A 19,775-nucleotide genomic window follows, 5' to 3' on the forward strand; every position below is an offset into this window, starting at 1 on the left:
CAATAAGAAACCACTTGCTTTTGCCTTCTGTGGTAGGGTGCCAACGATGAATAAAATGTGTTAGTATGGCCAGCTTCTGTTTTTTTACTTCTGCATTAGAAATGCAGTGCTAGTTGATTGCAAAAGCAAAGATGAGATACAACCACTTTATTACTTAAGCTTCCCACTAAATTGCTTTTCCCAGTTACTTCCATTGTATGATTCCCCCCCCCCCTTAAAAATTATTTTCTTTGAGCAAATACACTAATGAGCACAAAATCCAAGTTCCCCTAATTAAGCTTAGCAGCAGCAGGCTAATTAACCATGGTGGTTGTGTAACATCAGCTTACATAAATGGAACATCAGGTTTAGTCACATTACAGAGAACGGCCCCTTTGTTTGTGAACTGCATCTGCAAAGTAACTTGTGTAAGTACCTCTGTGGGTATGTTTAAGGGAGCAAGAACGAGTGAGAAAAGGAATTTGAGGAAAAGCAGTGAAAAGCAGTAATCAAACGGTTTTAAAGGCTCCATTAAGCTGTCTTCATGCTGTCCATCTGCATGGTATGTGGTAGGCATGCATAAATACTGCAGCAGCTTATGCTGCTTCTTCATCTTGCCTGTTGGAACATTCCAGCTGTGTTTTTTTCAAGACACGATGTGTTGGGAATTTTTACAGATAAAAGGTGTGTTTTCCATAAATCATTTTTGATGTTTGTACCATCTAGTGTTCCCCTGTGCAATAGCACCCTCTTGTGTGTGTCGGACTGCTTAAACTGAGAGCGCAGAGAGACAATTCCAGTGGCTCAACAACCTACCAGCTGTTGTGATGCCTAACTTGGACATGAAACTGAGTATATTTTACCTGGCATTTACCATGGGCTCAGCACACCCAGCTTTGCTGGTTGTGTATGAGCCAAGTTGGCGCAACTCAGATGGGTGTTTGAGCTTTAAGAATGAAATTTCCCCAAGTTTGGGAAGATTGGAATGTCACCGAGTTACAAAAACACCTCACAGAAAACTCTGGCTGTGTTGAGTAACTTTGTGAACACGCTTTCATTCATGCAGTGCCTCAAGTCAAAAATCCTGTGTGAGATTCCTCCACTGCAGAGGGCCAGCTGGAAACCTGGAAAATAAAAAGTGTGGGGTGTGTTTTGGAAGAGGAAAGCTGTTATAGGTAGAACTTGTTTGGGAGAGGAAAGCTATTATAGGTAGTTGATATAGGTAAGAACTTGAGTTGATAACGTATTTGCTTCTTGGCTTAGGACTCTATAATTGAACAGCCAGAAAGATGCTGATTGAAAATACACAATTGATCTTGTGTTCCCGTGCCCTTGCTCACCCTGTTGTATGTCCTTTGATGGAAAGGAATGCTGGCGCCAGTTCCAGTTTGGAGCTTTGGCAGGGCTGTGGTTTTGCTTCATAGGAGTAGTTGGTGCTTTTAGAAACAACAATCTATGTAATTTTGAGTCATGATCTTAATTTTGTTACACATGGGTAACTTTTAAAAGGTGTTCCTCAAGTAGTTTAAATTGTAAGGGGAGGTGGAATAAGTGCCTCTCAAAGAAAAAATGTGTAACTATAATTATTATACATTTACAGTTGAAGATTTCTCTTAATTCTTGATCTAAATATTTTAAGGAATAAAATCAAAAGTTGATGAGCTAAAAGCAGCCTATGATCGAGAAGAATCTCCCAACCTGGAAGAATATGAGCCCAATACAGTAGCCAGCTTGCTGAAACAGTACCTACGAGAACTGCCTGAAAACTTGCTTACCAAAGAGCTAATGCCCCGCTTTGAAGATGCTTGTGGGAAGAGCACAGAAGCTGAGAAAGTTCAGGAGTGCCAGAGGCTGCTGAAAGAGTTGCCAGAGTGTAACCATCTCCTGATTTCTTGGCTGATTGTGCACATGGACCACGTTATTGCAAAGGAACTGGAAACAAAAATGAACATCCAGAATATTTCTATAGTGCTCAGCCCTACTGTCCAGGTATGTGTGCCACGCAGCAAGTGCCAGAGCAGAACTTCAGCCCAGGAAAGACTTCTTTGTAGGAATTCTTTTGCAGGTGGGAAAGAGGTATTGTCTGGTAACAGTTAAGCTAAATTACAGCTTCTCTTTATATACTGGGAAGCTAATCTGCTGGGAAGGGAAGAACAAAAGACTTTCTGAATGTGAGCTTGCATGCTATGGGTCTGACACCTGGCTTATTATGACAGTATTACAAAGACTCCTGTCAGGGTTTTAATTCTGCTGCGAACCGAAGTCATTTAATGTTGAATTTGTCCAACAATTCATGCAGATACACAAATTTCTGTGGGCTTTTGATTCAGCATTAATTTAGCGAAGACTATACTGTTGCTTAATTTTAGTATCAAGCCAGTGAATCCTGTCCTGAAAACAGATCTTCCTGGTGCAGTAATGACTTTTGTCTAATGGCTTTGGTGCAAGACAGAATACCAAAGCCATTTCCCTGTCTGCAGTCAGGGAAAAACAACTGACTTAGTTTTCCAGTAGGAGTTTGTGGATTCTGGATTGATTAATTCCTTAACATCTTGGAAATGTTTAATTTAAATACAGTTCACAATTAGTCCTTGCATAATGGAAACATGGCATTATTGGGTGTGTGTCTTCTAGAAGAAAACCCACACTTCAGAAGAGCTTGGCTTTATAATTAAGAGCCTAGGAGGAAGCCCAGTAGCAAAAGGGCTGGGCACTATTATTCTTAGCTCTTTTGCTATGCCAGACACTTCCTAGCTAAGAAAAGAAGTAACAATTAATGCAAAGCAGTGCAGGCCCAGTCATGTTTTTGTTAAGTAGAAAATGCAGGTAGTGACAGGATAAATGTCCGCAGTTTAATGAAAGATACGGTATCAAAATAAATACTTGTTTCTGTCTCATGTTAAAACAAGAACAGCAGCAACAGGCCCTTTCAAACTCCTTTTTCTATTATAGTAAATCATCTGAGAGAGATGTTGTAGAAATTGCTTACATGTTGGGGAAGAGAAAGCCATGGTGTGGTATGGTTTGTATTGCCTGTTACCCATTGTTGTCACTAACCACCTTTACACTAGTAAAAGGAAAGTAATACATCTCTGTATCTACCAGTGATGGAAATAATTGCAGTAGGTTAAGATGTGTCTGAGTTTAGCATGAAACTGCCTCAGATACATAGGTAAGAGACACAGATTCCTTGGGGACAGCACCGAGTTGTTTAAAGTATCATTTTTAATCCAGATTTTAATTTCTTAGGACAAACTAGTATGACTACGAGTCACAGAAAGGCATTCTAAAGGCTATTTCTGGAGAAAGATACTGTGCTTCACAGATAAAGATGATGTGAGTAAAAGTCATCTTAACCACTGTTTTGTATGTCCTTTCTCTGCAGATCAGCAACCGTGTCCTGTATGTATTTTTTACACACGTTCAAGAGTTCTTTGGGAATGTTACCCTGAAGCAGGTGACAAAACCTCTTCGCTGGTCAAATATGGCAACAATGCCAGCACTTCCAGAAACACAAGAAAGCATCAAAGAAGAAATCAGGCGACAGGTTGGAAATTACTTTAGTGTTTTTATCTTTGCCCTGGCTTTTATACATTCAGTAGTAAATCCTTATAAGCTTGTAACAGACACTGTAGTTCTATCACACTTGTCCTGTAAGTGGAAACCACTGAAAAGAAATTAGTGATGCTGTTCCCCATTTATGGGTGGAAAGGTGTTATGGCCTTGTGATGATTATATAGCAGAGCAACCCACGAAAGACAGGGCTATGTAGTTCAATACTTTTACAGTGGGAGAAAGGGCCAGGGGGATGATCAGGGGCCTGGAGCACCTCCTATATGAAGACAGGCTGAGAAAGTTGGGGCTGTTCAGCCTGGAGAAGAGAAGGCTGCATGGAGACCTCATAGCAGCCTGGAAGTATGTGAAAGGGGCCTGTGAGAATGGTGGGGAGGGACTCTTCATTAGAGACTGTAGTGATAGGACAAGGGGTAATGGGTTAAAACTTAAATAGGGGAAGTTTAGATTGGATATAAGGAAGAAATTCTTTCCTGTTAGGGTGGTGAGGCACTGGAATGGGTTGCCCAAGGAAGTTGTGAATGCTCCATCCCTGGCAATTTTCAAGGCCAGGTTGGACAGAGCCTTGGGGTACATGGTCTAGTGTAAGGCATCCCTGTTCCTGCAACTAGATGATCTTAAGGTCCTTTCCTCTAAAGGTCAGGAGGACATGTTAAAAAAGAGTTTGATTTCTTTAATACTGCTCTTCAACTAGCTCTAGATCATGTATGTTAACTCTTGTTAGCTGACATATTGGGCTTTGAAAACCAGAATCCCAAGCCTGTTGCCATGAAGCCAGAAGGATTGTTTCATTTTAGCCTGCTGTGCTAGGATATATCGAAGACACTGATTTATTTGCAATATTTCTAGGAGTTCCTACTGAACTGTTTACACAGAGACTTGCAGGCAGGGATAAAAGACTTATCCAAAGAAGAGAGACTCTGGGAGGTGCAAAGGATTTTAACAGCTCTGAAAAGAAAACTAAGAGAAGCTAAGAGACAGGTGGGTAACTTCTGTTTATTGGCCAAGCATCTAAATTGTGGATTGCTAATTTGTAACAGTTAGATCAGACCACGTTTCAATCCGTTTGCTGCAGATTTTACATCTTCACTTTACGTGGCTGATGGGCAATTGCATTTTCTGGTTAGCTGGCTCTCCCTAGGGGCAGCAACATCTCCACCTGTTGGCACAGCTGTTGACAAAAAAACCAACACATTGCATGATTAAAAACCTAGTGTTTGACAGAGAGCATGGATTCATTATATGCTTGACACAGTGTGTCCTGGAGTAGCAAGAGGAACTACTGGAAAGCTCAAGGTTAACAAACTTCAAGCATGCTTTTTTAAACTGTCATACGTCCCTTGCTGAACACTTTTAAGACAACCACGATGTGATTCTGTATTTGGAAAGTAAATAATAGGTTCCGGAAAATCTATTTTTACAGTAAAGTGGCTGGGGAAGCTGTCCTTTGAAAAGTTGTTCTCTTTCTCTGGCAGGAGTGTGAGACAAAGATTGCACAAGAAATTGCCAGCCTTTCAAAGGAGGATGTCTCCAAAGAAGAAATGAATGAGAACGAGGAAGTGATAAATATCCTGCTTGCACAGGTCAGCACTTACCTGCTTGTTTGCTGGTATTTTCTTGCTCCATCTTCTCTCAAAAATACTAAACGCCCTTTCGTTCCTTTGTGATTGGACATGGAAGGCTTAAAGGGGTCTCTCTATTAAAAGACAAGGCTTGTTTTAATGGTAAGTAAAGTAGGGAAGGAATGGTGACCACAGGAGTGAGCCCAAAGCTGAGGAGACCTGTTAACAGCAGAAAGGAGACACTGTGCAGAAGCAACCACCACCACCAAAGGTAGCCTCTGTTGTTGAAGTACTTAGAGAGCCCTTATAAATCTGACCTGTTTTAATACCCTTAACTACTTCCCTGCTGATCAAAGGAAGTAAAGCAACTACCCTGGCTTTTTTTGCTTTCCTTTGCTTCCCTGACTAGCTTTGATCTTCTCTCCCCTGTAGTTGCCTCCTTAGATTCACCTTCAGACATATATTTTGTAATTCAGGTTTTCTAGTTATTTTACTGGTTAGCCAGAATTTTCCCCTGTGATTTAAGGGAAGTGGCAGCCAAACATGCCAGAACTTGGTGCGTCATCTTCACGGCTATTCAGTGCAGCAATCATCGTGAGGATTCAGAACAGAAATGGCTGGTTTTCAACTTGCATTTGCTTTGAGGCCTTGATGAGTCAGAGTTCAGAGCACTCCTGCTGAAAGTCTGTCAGAGAACAGCACCATTGCTTACCAGACGTTCCTGCAGAAAATAAGGTCAAGGTCTGAAGTGAACTAATTGATCATTACAGGAGAATGAGATTTTAACAGAACAGGAAGAACTGCTGGCCATGGAGCAGTTCCTGCGGAGACAGATTGCCTCGGAGAAGGAAGAAATAGATCGCCTTCGAGCCGAAATAGCTGAAATACAAAGGTAAGAGGGGAACTGCCCGCATCGGAGCTCCTGCCCCACATGTGCTCTTCTGAAATGATACTCTCAACCACACCTAAAAGCTCAGCCTGTGAACATCACATTTGAAAGACGCCTCTTTTTACTGCAATCTCAGCAGCTTTGGGCCTTTCAGGATATTTTCTGTTAGTGTAACAGTGGAGTTAGCATCTAAAGGAAACAGATCCTGCGCTCTTAAAAAAAACAATCCCCTCTGGACATCACTGCATTATTAAATTAAGCTTTGAAAGGAAATTCTGACTTGGTGTTCAAAACCGTTGCAGATTATTCAGTGGATCCAGGTTAACCCTTTTACGCTGCTACAGTTCTGGCAGCCTTGAGGAGGTGTTTGAATCAGTTTGTCATTGATCTTTCAGTCGCCAGCAGCATGGCCGAAGTGAAACAGAGGAGTACTCTTCTGAGAGTGAAAGTGAGAGTGAGGATGAGGAAGAACTGCAGGTCATCTTGGAAGATTTGCAGAGACAGAACGAGGAACTAGAGGTAAGACTGGAGTCTTGGCATTCATTGGCACTCTTCCCCTTCTGGTTACTGGATTTAGTCTGTGCAGAGGTACTTGCACATATGCAGACTCGTAGTTTGGCATCAGTTGTCGCTGGGCATAACAAACACCCATATACTCTGTTGTGTGCAAGTCCACGTTGCCATTTGGGATAAGAGCATAGCTCCCTAGCGCAGTGCTATATGCCCCCTTAGCTGTTGCCCGCCTCTGCCAGAAGGAGCCCTGACATTTGTTTTCCTTGCTTAAAGATAAAGAACAATCACCTGAACCAGGCGATTCACGAGGAGCGAGAGGCCATCATAGAACTGCGGGTGCAGCTCCGGCTACTGCAGCGAGCCAAGTCAGAGCAGCAGGTGCAGGAGGAAGAGGACCCAGAAAAACGTGGGGTTGTTTCTGAACAGCAGCAGAGAGACAGTGTCCTGGAGACAAAAGCAGCCAAAGAGCAGCCAAAAGCAAACAAGGAGCAGCAAGTGAAGCCATCACCAAGCAAAGACAGGAAAGAAACTCCAATTTGATCAGGCTCCTTTGGTATGCGTGAAACCAACTGAACTGTGCAAGTTACTGTAATCTGAGTCAAACTGCACAAATGAGCATTGCTGGCTGTGTACATTCTGTAAAGAAACCTTTCTTTTAAGTCCTGGAGACTTTAGTCTCTAATACTTGTGGCTTCTACTCATCAGACTCAGGTGAGTTTGGAGAGGCCAGAAGAGTTTTGCAGTTAGCATCAGATTATTTTGAGAGCGTTTCCTTCAGGTGATTTAAAATAATCCAGTAAGTTTTATTTTAAACAAAGTCATTCTTTACCTTCACTGGAGCAGAATTGGAAGATCTTATTTTCAGTAAATAAAACCACCCCCCACCCACACTTACTCATTATTTGCCTTGTGACTCTCTTCATCCTCATTCACCATTACTTCTGCTTATTAACCTAGTCACTTCTTGCTTGTGCCTTTGATACCTTTCTGATGCAGATGCTATACAAGGGAGCTTTAAATTTATTCTGGGTTGGCTGAAAACGTGGGAGACTGCGGGGTATCGTGTTAACCCAACATGCCGTTAAGCTTCATTTTTGTTCTGAGATGTACTGAATAAATGTAAAGACTTGAGAGATGTTATTTATGTCCCTGTATGATGGAAACGTTCATCAAGAGCTGTTCGTGTCTCTTAGCCATGTAGATAACCCATCTGTAAACCACCATCCTCATACCTGTTCATGACAGGCTGTGCTCACACTGCTGCCATCCAGCCAAGAGTGTTTTCTTCATCCATTCTAAGGGTTCCAAATAAGCCTGAAGTACAGGCAATGCCCTGGGAGACACCAGGGGTTCAGCAACAGCCTCTTCTGGTGGTTATTTAAAACACAACCCCCAGCAGTTCAACAGCTTCTGTCCATCCACGCTGGCATTCAGGGGCCTTTCAATGTATTCATGTTTCAGATACACTCACATGACTCCACCTGCAGACAGCGAACTCCCCAGTGTGCGTAGAGGCGATCGTATTTTCTAACCTGGATATTTTCAGCACCTGTTGGATGGGGTTGTATTCTTTCTCTATTGCACTGTTGTGAATCATTGGCCATGATTTGATTTTGTACAAATAATGCTTTGATATGTTATAGAAAACAGCATAGTATTTTTTTAAAATTCGGGGAAAGAAGTTTATAAACACAGAAAATGTGGTCGGGTGACAAATGTAAACTAAAGCATCCTCCCCTGCCTTCGTTACATACATTTTATATTTGCTGGCAATATTTAAACTTTTTGGTTTAATTCACACTAATTCCTATTGAATTGTCATGGGTTTTTCTAATGTTCAGACAAATCTCTTAATATCGATTAACTTTTATTTTGTTAGGATTGTATTTATCAAGCAAATAAAATCAACAGCCATTTGAAAGTAGTTTCTAATTTACCTGCTTCATAATGCACATGGTAGTTACGCTTCTAGGAGAGGTTTAAACGAATTCAGGCTTTCTAATAGGCCTCCCTCTGAGAGAACACTGTTTGCAGCTCAGTGTTAGAGGAAGTTTCCACAACTCAGCTGAAGGTAGAGTTTAATTTGATCAAATTAAAGATTCTAAGACTTTGGCTTCTCTATAACTACTTGAGAGTTCAGTGGTGGAGGTAAAAACGCATCATGTTTATTCACATCATCACTTCTATACATGACCACTGTTCTTTCTCCTGCAGCCTTGCACTGCGCTCAAAGTGTTCCCCTTGAAGTCTCAGATGGAAGTGGGATTGTTGCTCCTGTGGAAATACAGCAACTGTAACCAGAAATTCATTTTCAGAACCCCTGAACGATGTTTCTTTGACATTTTCTTTCGTGTTCTTTAAAATGATACATCCAGTGACACAGTTAGTTATTGATAAAACTCCTGTAAAGCCTGCAGTTAAAACCCAAAATGCAAGCCAACCCTGCCTAAGCACCATCCCATCTTTCTGAAACCCAACAGCTCCAGGGCAGGGGGTCCAGGGAGCCACAGCCCCTGAGCCCTGTCCAAAACCAGACCCTGGCACGAAGGGCCAAGTGCCTGCCTCTGGCAAGGGGTTGCTTTTCCTGTCTGATGATCTCCCCAAAGGGGTTTGACTGCCCCAAGTCCCATAACAGCAGCATTACCCCAGTGCTCACAGGGCTTGTGGAGAAGCAATGCTAGCAGCAGTGATTTCAAAGGCAGCAGCTGCAAATACGCAGCCAAAAAAAAAACAAAGCTCATTTCAAATAAAATGGAAAGTAACTGAAACACAATAATCTGAGTGTGCTCTTCAGATCACTTTATAATCTGACATACCAATGCCAAGAACCTTGCACTGACCTATGAGCTGCAGCTCCCCTCCCACGGCACTAGTGATGCCTACTCCACAGGCCACCTCCACAGAGTCCATACATGCCTTGAATAACTCATTTAACTAATTCAAAGTTAGCAAGCATCATTTAAACTGGCTTAAAGTAAGACTCTTCTCAACAGTGTACAGCTTGCACATGCTGAATACAACAGAACCTGTGTCACATCCTTTGGCCAAAACACCAGACAGACCTACCCTTACCGGAGTGAGGAAGCAATAGGCCTGCAGCATTACTGCTAGTGTTTTGGACTTAAAATTTAGGCGACAGACTGATGTGGCCCATTTGCTTTCCTCTTGAAGACCAAGTGCTTCCACTACACAGCGGTACTTCAGAGAAGTTGGGGGAGTGAGACAACCCCACACTTACTTACCTTTTTCAACACAAGCCTGGTCACTCAGTCTGAAACCCAAAGGAGGAGGGAGCACGGTGTAAGTCAGTCACTGGGAGTACACCACCAGTATGAATCAGGACACAGCAGACAGTTACTTGCATCGAACTGGAATTTACACTCATACTTCCTGAAATACTGCAGCTGTACAGTGAATCAGCTTCACACACCTTGCATTACAAACAGGGTCTTTTTTCCTCCCAATAAAGTCTCATCTGAAAAAATAACAGCCGGAAGTGAACTGTTGCTGCCTGAATGGCTGAAAAGAGGTGAGGGTGTTCGTTTTAGTTAGTTATTGAAAGAAAAGTTAAAAAACAACCAAGCAGTACTCCCCTCAGATCACATCCCTACCACAAGCCTAATAACATCACCTCTTGTCCAGCACCTTACAGGATTCCAGCCAGCTTTCCAGGGCTATGCACTTCCCACAACAGGGTTCTGATGCTGGCTCAGCTTCCTGCTCATGGAAGCAGAAGCCACCTGTTCTGATACAACTGTAGGTTTCTTCCCCAATGGTGAGGTGCTCTGAAAGTACTGCTGTACACCCCACTCCATCGTCCTTTATGACGAAGCTGCAGGACCACTGTACAGAAAGCTCCCACCTCCACCCCCTAGCTCCAGTACTAGTGCTGCAGGGATTCATTTTTACCTCTGTGTCCCCTGGCTGTAATTAAATGTAATGAAAATGTAATTGAAACCAAATTAATATTAAAGTATCAACCCACATCTCTTATCAAAAAGAGGTGTGACCATGCTTAATCTGTCAAGAGTTTTCACTTTTCAGCATGTACCTCTGACTCACAGTCCTTCATCCGCAGCGGGAAAAATGCCTCATCCAGACCAAATACGGCTTCCATCCAACAGCACAAGTTCTCTACAGTGTTCTTTAAGCATAACAGAGGATGGCTGCCAGTCATCCCAGTTCCAGGGAGACGAGGCACAGCCCCACTAGCCAAGCCTCAGCTACTGTGAAATAAATGACCATTGCAAGAGAAGTGGCCCAGCCCCATTTGAGCCTTTGTTGTCAGCTTACTCAAACTAAGCCTTTCTGGTTCTTACACAGGAAACCTGGATTGACTACAAGTAACTGTCATTTCTTTAGATGTTCTAACAGTGCCTCCCTCCCTCCTCCTCTCAGCAGCCTTGTTGAAACACATGCAGAGAAGCGTGCGCACTACCGTCACTTTCCAGTCCTCAACCAAAACCACCCGTGGGTGGGTCATCCTCTGAAAACACTCCCCCTACGGAAACATTACTACACCTCTGCAAATGGGTCACGGGACTTCAAGCAGACGTGATTAGAGGGCTGTGAGATGACTGAACATCTGTTTACCTGTCTCTGCTAAGTCCCAGTGTATTTTAATGGGCTTGTTGTAGTCCAACCTCTACAGCAAGAGCCCTAAAACAGTCCCAGTACCCTGGGCTCTTTATTTTCCTCATCTAAGTAAAGTCAGTAAAACTAAAAGGCAGAGTCTGAAAGCACCCAGTGGGGAGAATCACTGTACCTATTTTCAGTGAGCTTCCTGTCAGTCTTGTATTCTTAAGGCAGTCTATCAGTATGTTCTAACTCTGCATATAAAGACAAGATTAATCACTTTAAATGTTCTTCCCATGTTGTCCAAATGCCAGCAGATAGGAAGACGAGTGTAAGAGAGGAGAGAACTGACAGGAGAGAACAAGCAGAATACAGAACTAGGTTTTGTCCATCTGCCTGTCCCTCTTCCCTCCCAACTAAGGCAGAGAGGTCCCCAGGCTGAAATTAGGTCAGAAAACATGAGCAATGCACCCAAATTTCCACGCCAAAGGGAACACAAGGAGACCTTGCCAACAGGAAGAGATCCAATTGAAGTGGAAGAGCATGCCTGAGCCACAGGAGAAGCTTCACCGTTCCCCCCTCTCTGCCCACTCACTGCCAATTCAAATCGGCCAGCTCTGAACCCTGACCTCTGACAGGGCAAAGGGGACAAACACCAGCAACTGAGGGGCATGATCCATTGACAGAACATGAAAACCATCACAGACCTACACCTACACTGAAGGGTTGCCAAGCCCCTGCAGGCATTTATTTCAGCTAGGCTGAAAACAGCTGCTGTTCTGCAGTCCTAATAAACCTAGGATCTTGTCCACAGGGCCAGGAATTTGTGCAACAGCTATCTGGGACGTTCAAAACAGCAAAGACTGATTCCCAAGCATCAATCATACCTTAGTTAAAAACAAACTGCCCTCCAGAAGGTTCCAGACATTTGCCTGTTTCTGTGGGCATGGAATCTACATGAAAGCATGGTGAGGAAACGGCCCTACTAATTCCTGACATGTCTGGGAGGAACAACTGAAAACAGAGAACCTGCTATGAAAAACAAGTGGGAGAAAGGCAGACAGTGCATAACCATGACATGGGAATAAAAGGATTTCCCATGAAGAAGCTCCAAAAGGAATGAGCCAAGAGATTAAATAGAAAACAATGAAAATTGCTTGTGAAGGGCTGATTTGGTGTTCTACCAAGAAGGCGGGGATGGAGCTATGATACTGCCTTTGAGAAACTGCGGATCAACAGATGAAGATCTGGGAGCCACTTTCTGCTCAAGAGATCCAGACCAGAAGAGAAATGCATTGAGATACAAAGCTCAAATCTTTCTTCAGGAGACACACACACAATAAGGGGATTCACCAGGATCTTCGGAAGCACTGCCAGCTGCTGTCCCACATTAAAGAACAGCTCCTCTTTTCATCACTCAGAACCGAGATGTACATTTCCCCAAACCCCATACCCTTAGGGACAAATTGAAGCTTGACTTACTGACATCACTAACACTGCTGACATGAGATAATATCCTGTCAGTTCAGTAACACAGACCATATCCATCGGGCTGTAGATCAAATGCTCTCAGGCAATGCCAAGAATAAAGTGAGTCTTTCCTTCCCTCTCAGTTCTTGGGAATCACCAAATGAAGCAGAAAAGAGGCAGGCAGATCCGTGACATGTGGAGGAAAAAGAAGTAAACCAGCTATTTCTCTGAAGATGGTCTTTATATTTGCTACATGCCAGCGGAACTGAGGCCCTCTACACCTGAAAACACTCAAGTCTTTCTTAGGAAAAGCCCCAAATACCCTCAATTTTACAGGCCTGCATCAGTACTGAAGACAAAACAGAAATAAAGCATGTGGAAAATCTGTCTCATTTTTCTACTTAAAGATGCCTTACCCTTAAATAACTAGAAAATGCCTAAAGCGATCAGATACAGTGCTTCCTTTTAGTGGACTAGTGGAACAGTAAGCACAGTAATGGAATTAGGCTGGAACATGTTCATCGTGGACGCCAAACACAAGGATTTCTTTTTAAGTCCCAGTACTCCTCCAATGAATAGTACACTCTATTCGCAGCTAGAAAATAACCTGGAGCATGCTCTGGTCTGAGCAAAGAGCTGATCCCATTCACCTCAGAAATCACACACATGACCCAAATACAATTCAACTCTCATGACACTGAGGCAAAGCACAGACCAAGGGATTTATGTGCCCTGAGCAAAATGCAGAAATCGACTGGATTTCAACGTGTTATTTTCAAAATGGGAATCACCTGGCCTGGAAGAGGACTAGTGATTTGTGATTGTTCTCCATAGGGCAGCAGAGAGCGCCCAGAAATCCTCTTGCCCGAAAAGCTCATGGCTTTCTGATGATCTACTGTCACCAGACAGAGCACTGTCGCACTGCCTAGATCTCTGGGGACTCGTGTGTGGTTTCTGAACAATTATCAGACAACATGAGGAACTTGATGAGAATTATTACCTACCCCATCACCTGCACTACAGGAACTTGTGACCCGAGTGTATAGTTGCCTTCACAAATTTTAAGCAGATTTTGAAAAAAAACAACCAACCCAAATCACCAAAACCAAAATCACAAAAACCAAAGCAACCAAAAACCAAACCCCAACCCTAAAAAAGCACAGCAAAAATCAAACACTCCAAAAACCAAAACCCGTCAAGTTTCAAGGCAGAGAGAGATGACAGTATCTTAACCACCTCTAGGTGTTAGGGAATAGAAAAGCAGGCCTCTGGGGAGTAAACAGCAACTGGAGTTTACTAGAGAAGAAAAGGCACAGGAATGTTTTCCCAAGAACACAGGGGAAAAGACAAACCTGCCTGGGGCTGAGCTGCCTGAGTACCAGCCACCTGACTGATAAAGTGTTCTGCTAACATACATCAAAGATAAGCTGCCACAGCCATTTCTACCTCTGCAGGAAAATAAGCTTCATGCACTTCAGGTTCAGCATGCTGGAGGAAGGGTGATTTAAGCAAGTCGCCCCTGGAAGACAGAGAAGGAAATACTGTCTCAGTCATTTTAAATGACAGGAAAGGATTAGGGACTGAGGACAGACTAAGGGTAGTTTCAGCTCACAAAATCCAGACTGAGGTGAATATTCACACTCACTTCAGCAAAGATGCCATTTCACGCTGGAGTGACAGGTTCCCAAGCGCAAGAGGGACGCTCGAAAGAGAATCTAGCAAAACCTCAATTACACAGCCAAAGTACATCTGTGCTACTGGAGGATGTTCTATCTCAAAATGAAATATTCTTCACAGACATTAAGCAAACTTCTTCACGCTACAACAGCCATCGAAGTGTAAAGAACTAGGAGAAAAAATAGGCCACTTAAAGTTCAAACTTATTCTTTTAATGTCTTAAAAAGGTCACAAGATTGCTTTCAATCTTATTAATAAATTTTATTTGGACAAGTAGAGAACAACTTGTATCACAACAGCTTTAAACAACATGATTAAAGACTGCAGCACTCCAAGGAGGCTCTCAGATATGTACAGTATATGAAGAAAAAGGTTGCACCTCAGAGCCGATCATGATCAAGTTAAAAATACCTGACTTAAAGTACATGTGCTAATAAATTTCCTTTAGGTCATGACCAGCATGAAAATAATTAGGACACAGGTACTCAGCAAAGTTTTCTGCTAATGGGTACAGCAATATGCTGCATTTAAGGATTAAAATCAAATACTAGTTTAGTGTTAGCACTGAGCCCTTACGAGAAATCCAAATTTCTACTTTTCCCCATTTACAAACATCAAAGCTATTCCCGCTTAAGGGTGTGCCCAGCTGCACACAAATCAAGTCCTTGAATGATAAAAACTTTTTAGCACTAATACTGGAGGTCTTACATCCCGGTATAAATCTGCCTTTCTGGCCATCTCATCTATCAGTTGCTACAGAAAATACTCGCTAAGTTAACTCCTCAGGAGAAACAATGCAGGTCTCTGGAAATCACATCCTTTCTACAATGAAAATGATCTGCCAATTCAAGTTTCATTTGTTGAGGAAGACAGAAGATTTAAGGCTTCGGTGGCAAAAATAATCCTCTGAGCCGTGTTTTTCTAAAGTCAAGCTGATACAGGTTTACTTTTCCTTGACCTGAAATCCCTGGTATCAGGTTTAGAAAACATCCACCTGTTACATCTGGCAAGAAATCTCTCCTTCCAAAGAGGTTGTCAGAGATCAACCATTTTAGAAGCATTTGAGGATAGTTTGTTTAAAAAATTTTTTAATTATAGCAACATTCAGAACTTTTTAATAAGTCGATGAAGCAGTGCTCATGGCATCGTCTGCGATTTTGGTACTGGCAGGGTGTATGCTTGCAAAATACTTGACATCACTGTCATCATCCATTTGAAGAGCCATTATTGTTTGTTCCACAGCCTCTTGGTGAGAGTTGGCAGAATTCAGAAAATACTCTGTAAAAGAAAATGCACAAGACTTAAAGGAGGAAAAGGCAGCAGAGAGTTCAATGCAAACCTGAGCGCGCTGTCACGAGGTTCAAAATCTCAGGAGACAGTGCACACGTTCAGTCAAACTGGAATATCTGAGCAGGCACGCAACACACTTCTGAGTATACCTAGGAATTTAGCTTAAAAAAGTGTATCATTCCATATTTCAGAGCACAGTTGCTGTAACAGTGCTTTTAGAATACAGGAGTTCTATAGCCCTTCAATGTAAAAGTAAGCGTGACAGACACCATGATCAAAAACGAAGAGGAAAAAAACTCTACAAGAGACTCCAGAATGTGCTTGTATCTGTGATGAAGTAAAGGTATCACAAATCCACGGCCATGCCATTTCACTGGCAGACTTGCTAAATAATTATCAAACAATAAAATTAAGATAATATGAAACAAGAGTGGAAGAAGTTCCAGCACCTGACAGTTTTCATGAACTACACAAGTTGCATAAATGCAGTGTAACCACATACAGCTCACAGGAGCAGCAGTTTAGATCTGGAGGTTTAAAATCTTCTAGACTTGTTTTTTAAATCTGCATTTCCTATCTATCCACCACTCCTAATCATACGCACATCATCTCTATGAGGCTGGGACTACCTGTATTATAAGCTTACATAGTGGCAATGCAGAATGGAGGTGTACCACCCAGGTGGGGAACACAGCGGTAACAAGGACAACAACAAAAATATTAATATTACATGGTAACAGGAAGAGTAATGACAGCCTTGGCACAGTTAACAGAGAATAAATTACTGCACATCAGCTACTTCATCTTAACTGTCTACATATGCTTATTCAATCTCCAGCATGCACAAGGCAGCTAGCAATAGTTCTCACTCTGTTGGCATTTTTCTTCACACTTCCTACACTAGGAACAACAGTCTTCAGGCCGTTGCATGGTTTTGAGAAAGAAAGTGACCAAAACTGGATGAAGTATCCTAAGTGAAGACACTCTGCCAGTTTGCAAAATAGAGCAGTATTTTCAATGTTATTTTCCCTAGCAGTGTTTTGGACTCTGAGCACAGCTGACTCTTCTGGCATTTACTATGCACTGGGGATGCTTTCCTAAGCAAAGTCTGCAATTTGAAAGTTGCATGTCTAATTTCCTTGAGAAGACTTCAGAGGAACTTTCTTTCCACTGCTACCATAAAATATGAAAGCAAACAGCAGCCATCTCTTCTCCCCCAGTGAGAAAACACACAGCAAATTTGTACAGAGTTTTTATTTCTTATTTTTATAACACAGAACATCAACAGAATATTTTTATTAACCAAATAAAAGGCACTGCTCAACAACTTCACAATTCCTAGTTGTTCATTTGTGCTTTCTATGCCTTGATGACATTTCTACAAACCAGCTAATTGAGGGAAAATGGCACCAAAAGAACAGGCTGGTGTATGAGCAAGAACTCGTATTTCCTCAGCATTACACAACAGTGGCCCTGATTCCATAACATGGTTCATGGCTTTATCTCAGCCAAGTTAACATCCCACACCAAGAAGACTGTAAAAGCAAGGAGTAATCCACATGTGATGTCGATTCTCCTTTCCCTGCTGACTGTAGAAAACAGGAGAGACAAAAAGATACCCTGTCAGCCCACGGCAACTCTTTCAGCCACTAACCTTTCTCTAAAAGGGTTTGCTTTAGTGTTTTTGCAAGCAGGACTCGAACATTTGGAACCCTGTCAGATGCCAAGTGTAGCAAGTGTGGCAACAGATGCACAGCAAACTGGTCCATGGGCAGGCAATCATCTTCACTGATAGTCTGGCAAGGAGACAGAAGAAATTTCCTTAGATTTCAGCATGTATAATCCCAACACGTAAACAGAGCTAACATTACCTTCACAGCACGAACACAGTAGGCAGTATCCACAAAATTGTAAAACATGGTACAATACTTTCTAGCACAAAGTCATACAAAATAAAGCAAGTCAGGGTTGAAGAAATTCAGGCTCAGTTAGAAGCTCATTTTATTTTGTATGAAGCCTGGCAACTTCCTTATTTCTACTGTTTTATTCAGTCACTGTATCATTTGAAAACAAGGAAGTAAAAAACCTTCCCAATACTTTTCAAGATTGATTTAGTCTTTGTTCTAACTAGGTACTGTATCAAGATAAGAATGGTCCATCTTAATAAATGTCTGCTGCACCAAACTATTTCTCTAAGCTCAAAGCTAACATACCTCCAAATACTTAAGAGACCTGTTCCATTTGGGCAACAGTCGTATTGCCTCCCAGTCTGCACCTCTGCTACAGGCTCCAAATTTGACCATTTCTTGGTCATTTCCTTGGGACACCAACTAATATCAACTTCCCTGCTTATTTTGCTGAGAAAATGTTGCTATTGACCAAGCTGCACTAACTGGCTAAGGAGATACAGGCAAGTCTTGGTGCTTGATTTTTAAAGGGTAACCCAAAAAAATGGTAGGCATGCTATAAAAATCTCACTTCAGGCTGAGTAATAAGACAGCCTCCCAACTCAGGGATTATTTTGCTATGCTTTTGTTTAATACTCAGATTTCAGAACCTGATGTTAATATGCTAAGCTAAAGATGCATCCGAGCATCTATGGAGTAACACTGAAGAAAGCAGCCATGAAAGCTATTCACTTGGAAACAAAGAAAAGAAAATAGCATCAACAGACAGCTGAAGAGTTCCAGCTGCTCTCCCCCCTTAATTCTTACCACCACCACCACATCCCCTCACCCCAAAACCAGAAAGGATGATCAAAAAAAAAACAACATTTCACCTGGCAAATAAAGACAAAAGTTTGACGACCAGACCATTTGCGGCATCTACAGAACTTTTCAACAAGTTCATTCATGAGGTCTACCACGAAGGTTGGCGTTGAGGCCATGTACAGCTTTTTTACCATTTCACTAACCTTGAAGAAGGAATAAGAAAAAAAATACAAAAATCACTTCTGACCAACCCTCAGAAGAAGTATGAAATCCTGAATTTACTTAGATTGCTTTACCAGCTTGTAAGAAATCCAACGGACAGAAGACACTTTGTCTGCACAGAGGCTGAAAGCGATAGGTCGCAAGTAGTCATAAATGTCTCTGGCACTGTACAGATCTAGAAGCAAGATCAGTTGCCTACAAGATGAAAGAAGAACCAGAGTATGTTATAAGAAGAAAAGTAGCTTTAACTATTACTTCTGATCATTTATATGATGACACTTGCCAAATATGCAATATGGCCATAACAAAGTTACTGAAAAGTAAAATCTTTCATTTTTCAATGCCAGCAGTTTGACTATGGGTCATTTGCAAATTTTAGATTACCACTTATTCACAATAATGGCAAAATGCTAAATGAGCTCAACGAAGGAAAAACGGGGAGAGGCAAGGGAACCTGGTCACTTAAGTACACTGATTTATCAGATCAATAAAATTCCTCTACTTAGGATTATACTGGAGAACTAGCGAAATTATCAGTCTTCAATGCGTATTGAGTTGATTAAGATTTCAGCAGGTTGCAGAAATTAGTATGTCATGAACAGTAGAAATTATGTCAAAAGAAGCGGCATGACATGTTACAAGCAGCCAAATGAAGGTTTCTGTATCAGCAGCAACAGCTAAGTGATTTGTACTTACTAAATCGAAACTAACACTTAAACGTAGGAAAAACATCATGATATCAAGATCAGTTTTGAGGTAACTCTAATCTCAAAAGATGCACTGTAATAAGTCACTACTACATGCTTATTTCAGCACTCCTGCTAGAGAAGCCTCTGTCACATAGTATCTTCTCACAGGTTAAGTGCTGCAGCTTTGATCATCTTGGTGGCCTTCTGCTGAACTTGTTCATCAGCACTTTCCTGTATTGGTATAGATGCATTACTCCACATGAGTGCTGACTAGAAGGGGCTAATCTGTTCCCTCAATATGCTGATTGTGCTCCTGTTGATACAGACCAAGATTGTGCTGCCAGGACACACTGCTGGCTCACGTTTGGCTCACCAGAGCAGCTCCCAGGGCAGCTAGTCCTCACTCTGTCTCACTGTCAGAGGCTCTTTCTTCCCACATGCAGGACTTGGCATCTGTCCCTTGCTGAATTTCATAGGCCACTTCCTCTGCTAGCTCTCCTGAGCAACTTGACCCTTAAGAGCTGCCTCCCATAGGAGTCTGCCTACCAGTCCCATGAAAAAGCCAAAGTGCTACTCACTTTCCTCAGTCCCCCCTCAAGATCTACATCTCCTGTGTTTCATGATC

At 42.2% G+C, this 19,775-nt stretch overlaps 2 protein-coding genes across 11 annotated transcripts in view; one reads left to right on the forward strand and one right to left on the reverse strand.

Annotated features, from left to right (window-relative positions):
* RALBP1 (ralA binding protein 1) overlaps positions 1-8,440 on the forward strand; it is a 34,517-nt gene extending 26,077 nt beyond the window's left edge. For both annotated transcript variants that reach the window (XM_061448800.1, XM_061448801.1), the window contains 7 exons: positions 1,619-1,968; positions 3,365-3,526; positions 4,402-4,533; positions 5,028-5,135; positions 5,885-6,006; positions 6,399-6,522; positions 6,790-8,440. In XM_061448800.1, coding sequence (XP_061304784.1) covers positions 1,619-1,968; positions 3,365-3,526; positions 4,402-4,533; positions 5,028-5,135; positions 5,885-6,006; positions 6,399-6,522; positions 6,790-7,056 — 1,265 coding nt within the window. In that variant the 3' untranslated portion in view covers positions 7,057-8,440. The remainder of the gene's footprint in view (positions 1-1,618; positions 1,969-3,364; positions 3,527-4,401; positions 4,534-5,027; positions 5,136-5,884; positions 6,007-6,398; positions 6,523-6,789) is intronic.
* Positions 8,441-14,428: 5,988 nt separating this feature from the next.
* Positions 14,429-19,775, reverse strand: part of PPP4R1 (protein phosphatase 4 regulatory subunit 1) — a 61,007-nt gene continuing 55,660 nt past the window's right edge. For all 9 annotated transcript variants that reach the window (XM_061448807.1, XM_061448806.1, XM_061448814.1 and 6 more), the window contains 4 exons: positions 18,536-18,656; positions 18,308-18,442; positions 17,183-17,324; positions 14,429-15,516 (listed from right to left, as the gene is read on the reverse strand). In XM_061448807.1, the coding sequence (XP_061304791.1) occupies positions 15,353-15,516; positions 17,183-17,324; positions 18,308-18,442; positions 18,536-18,656 (562 nt within the window). In that variant the 3' untranslated portion in view covers positions 14,429-15,352. The remainder of the gene's footprint in view (positions 15,517-17,182; positions 17,325-18,307; positions 18,443-18,535; positions 18,657-19,775) is intronic.

Source organism: Pezoporus flaviventris, unplaced genomic scaffold (assembly GCF_033815535.1).
Source record: "Pezoporus flaviventris isolate CSIRO_AGI_PZ_B2104156 unplaced genomic scaffold, CSIRO_AGI_Pfla_v1 ptg000007l, whole genome shotgun sequence".
Lineage (NCBI taxonomy): Eukaryota > Metazoa > Chordata > Aves > Psittaciformes > Psittacidae > Pezoporus > Pezoporus flaviventris.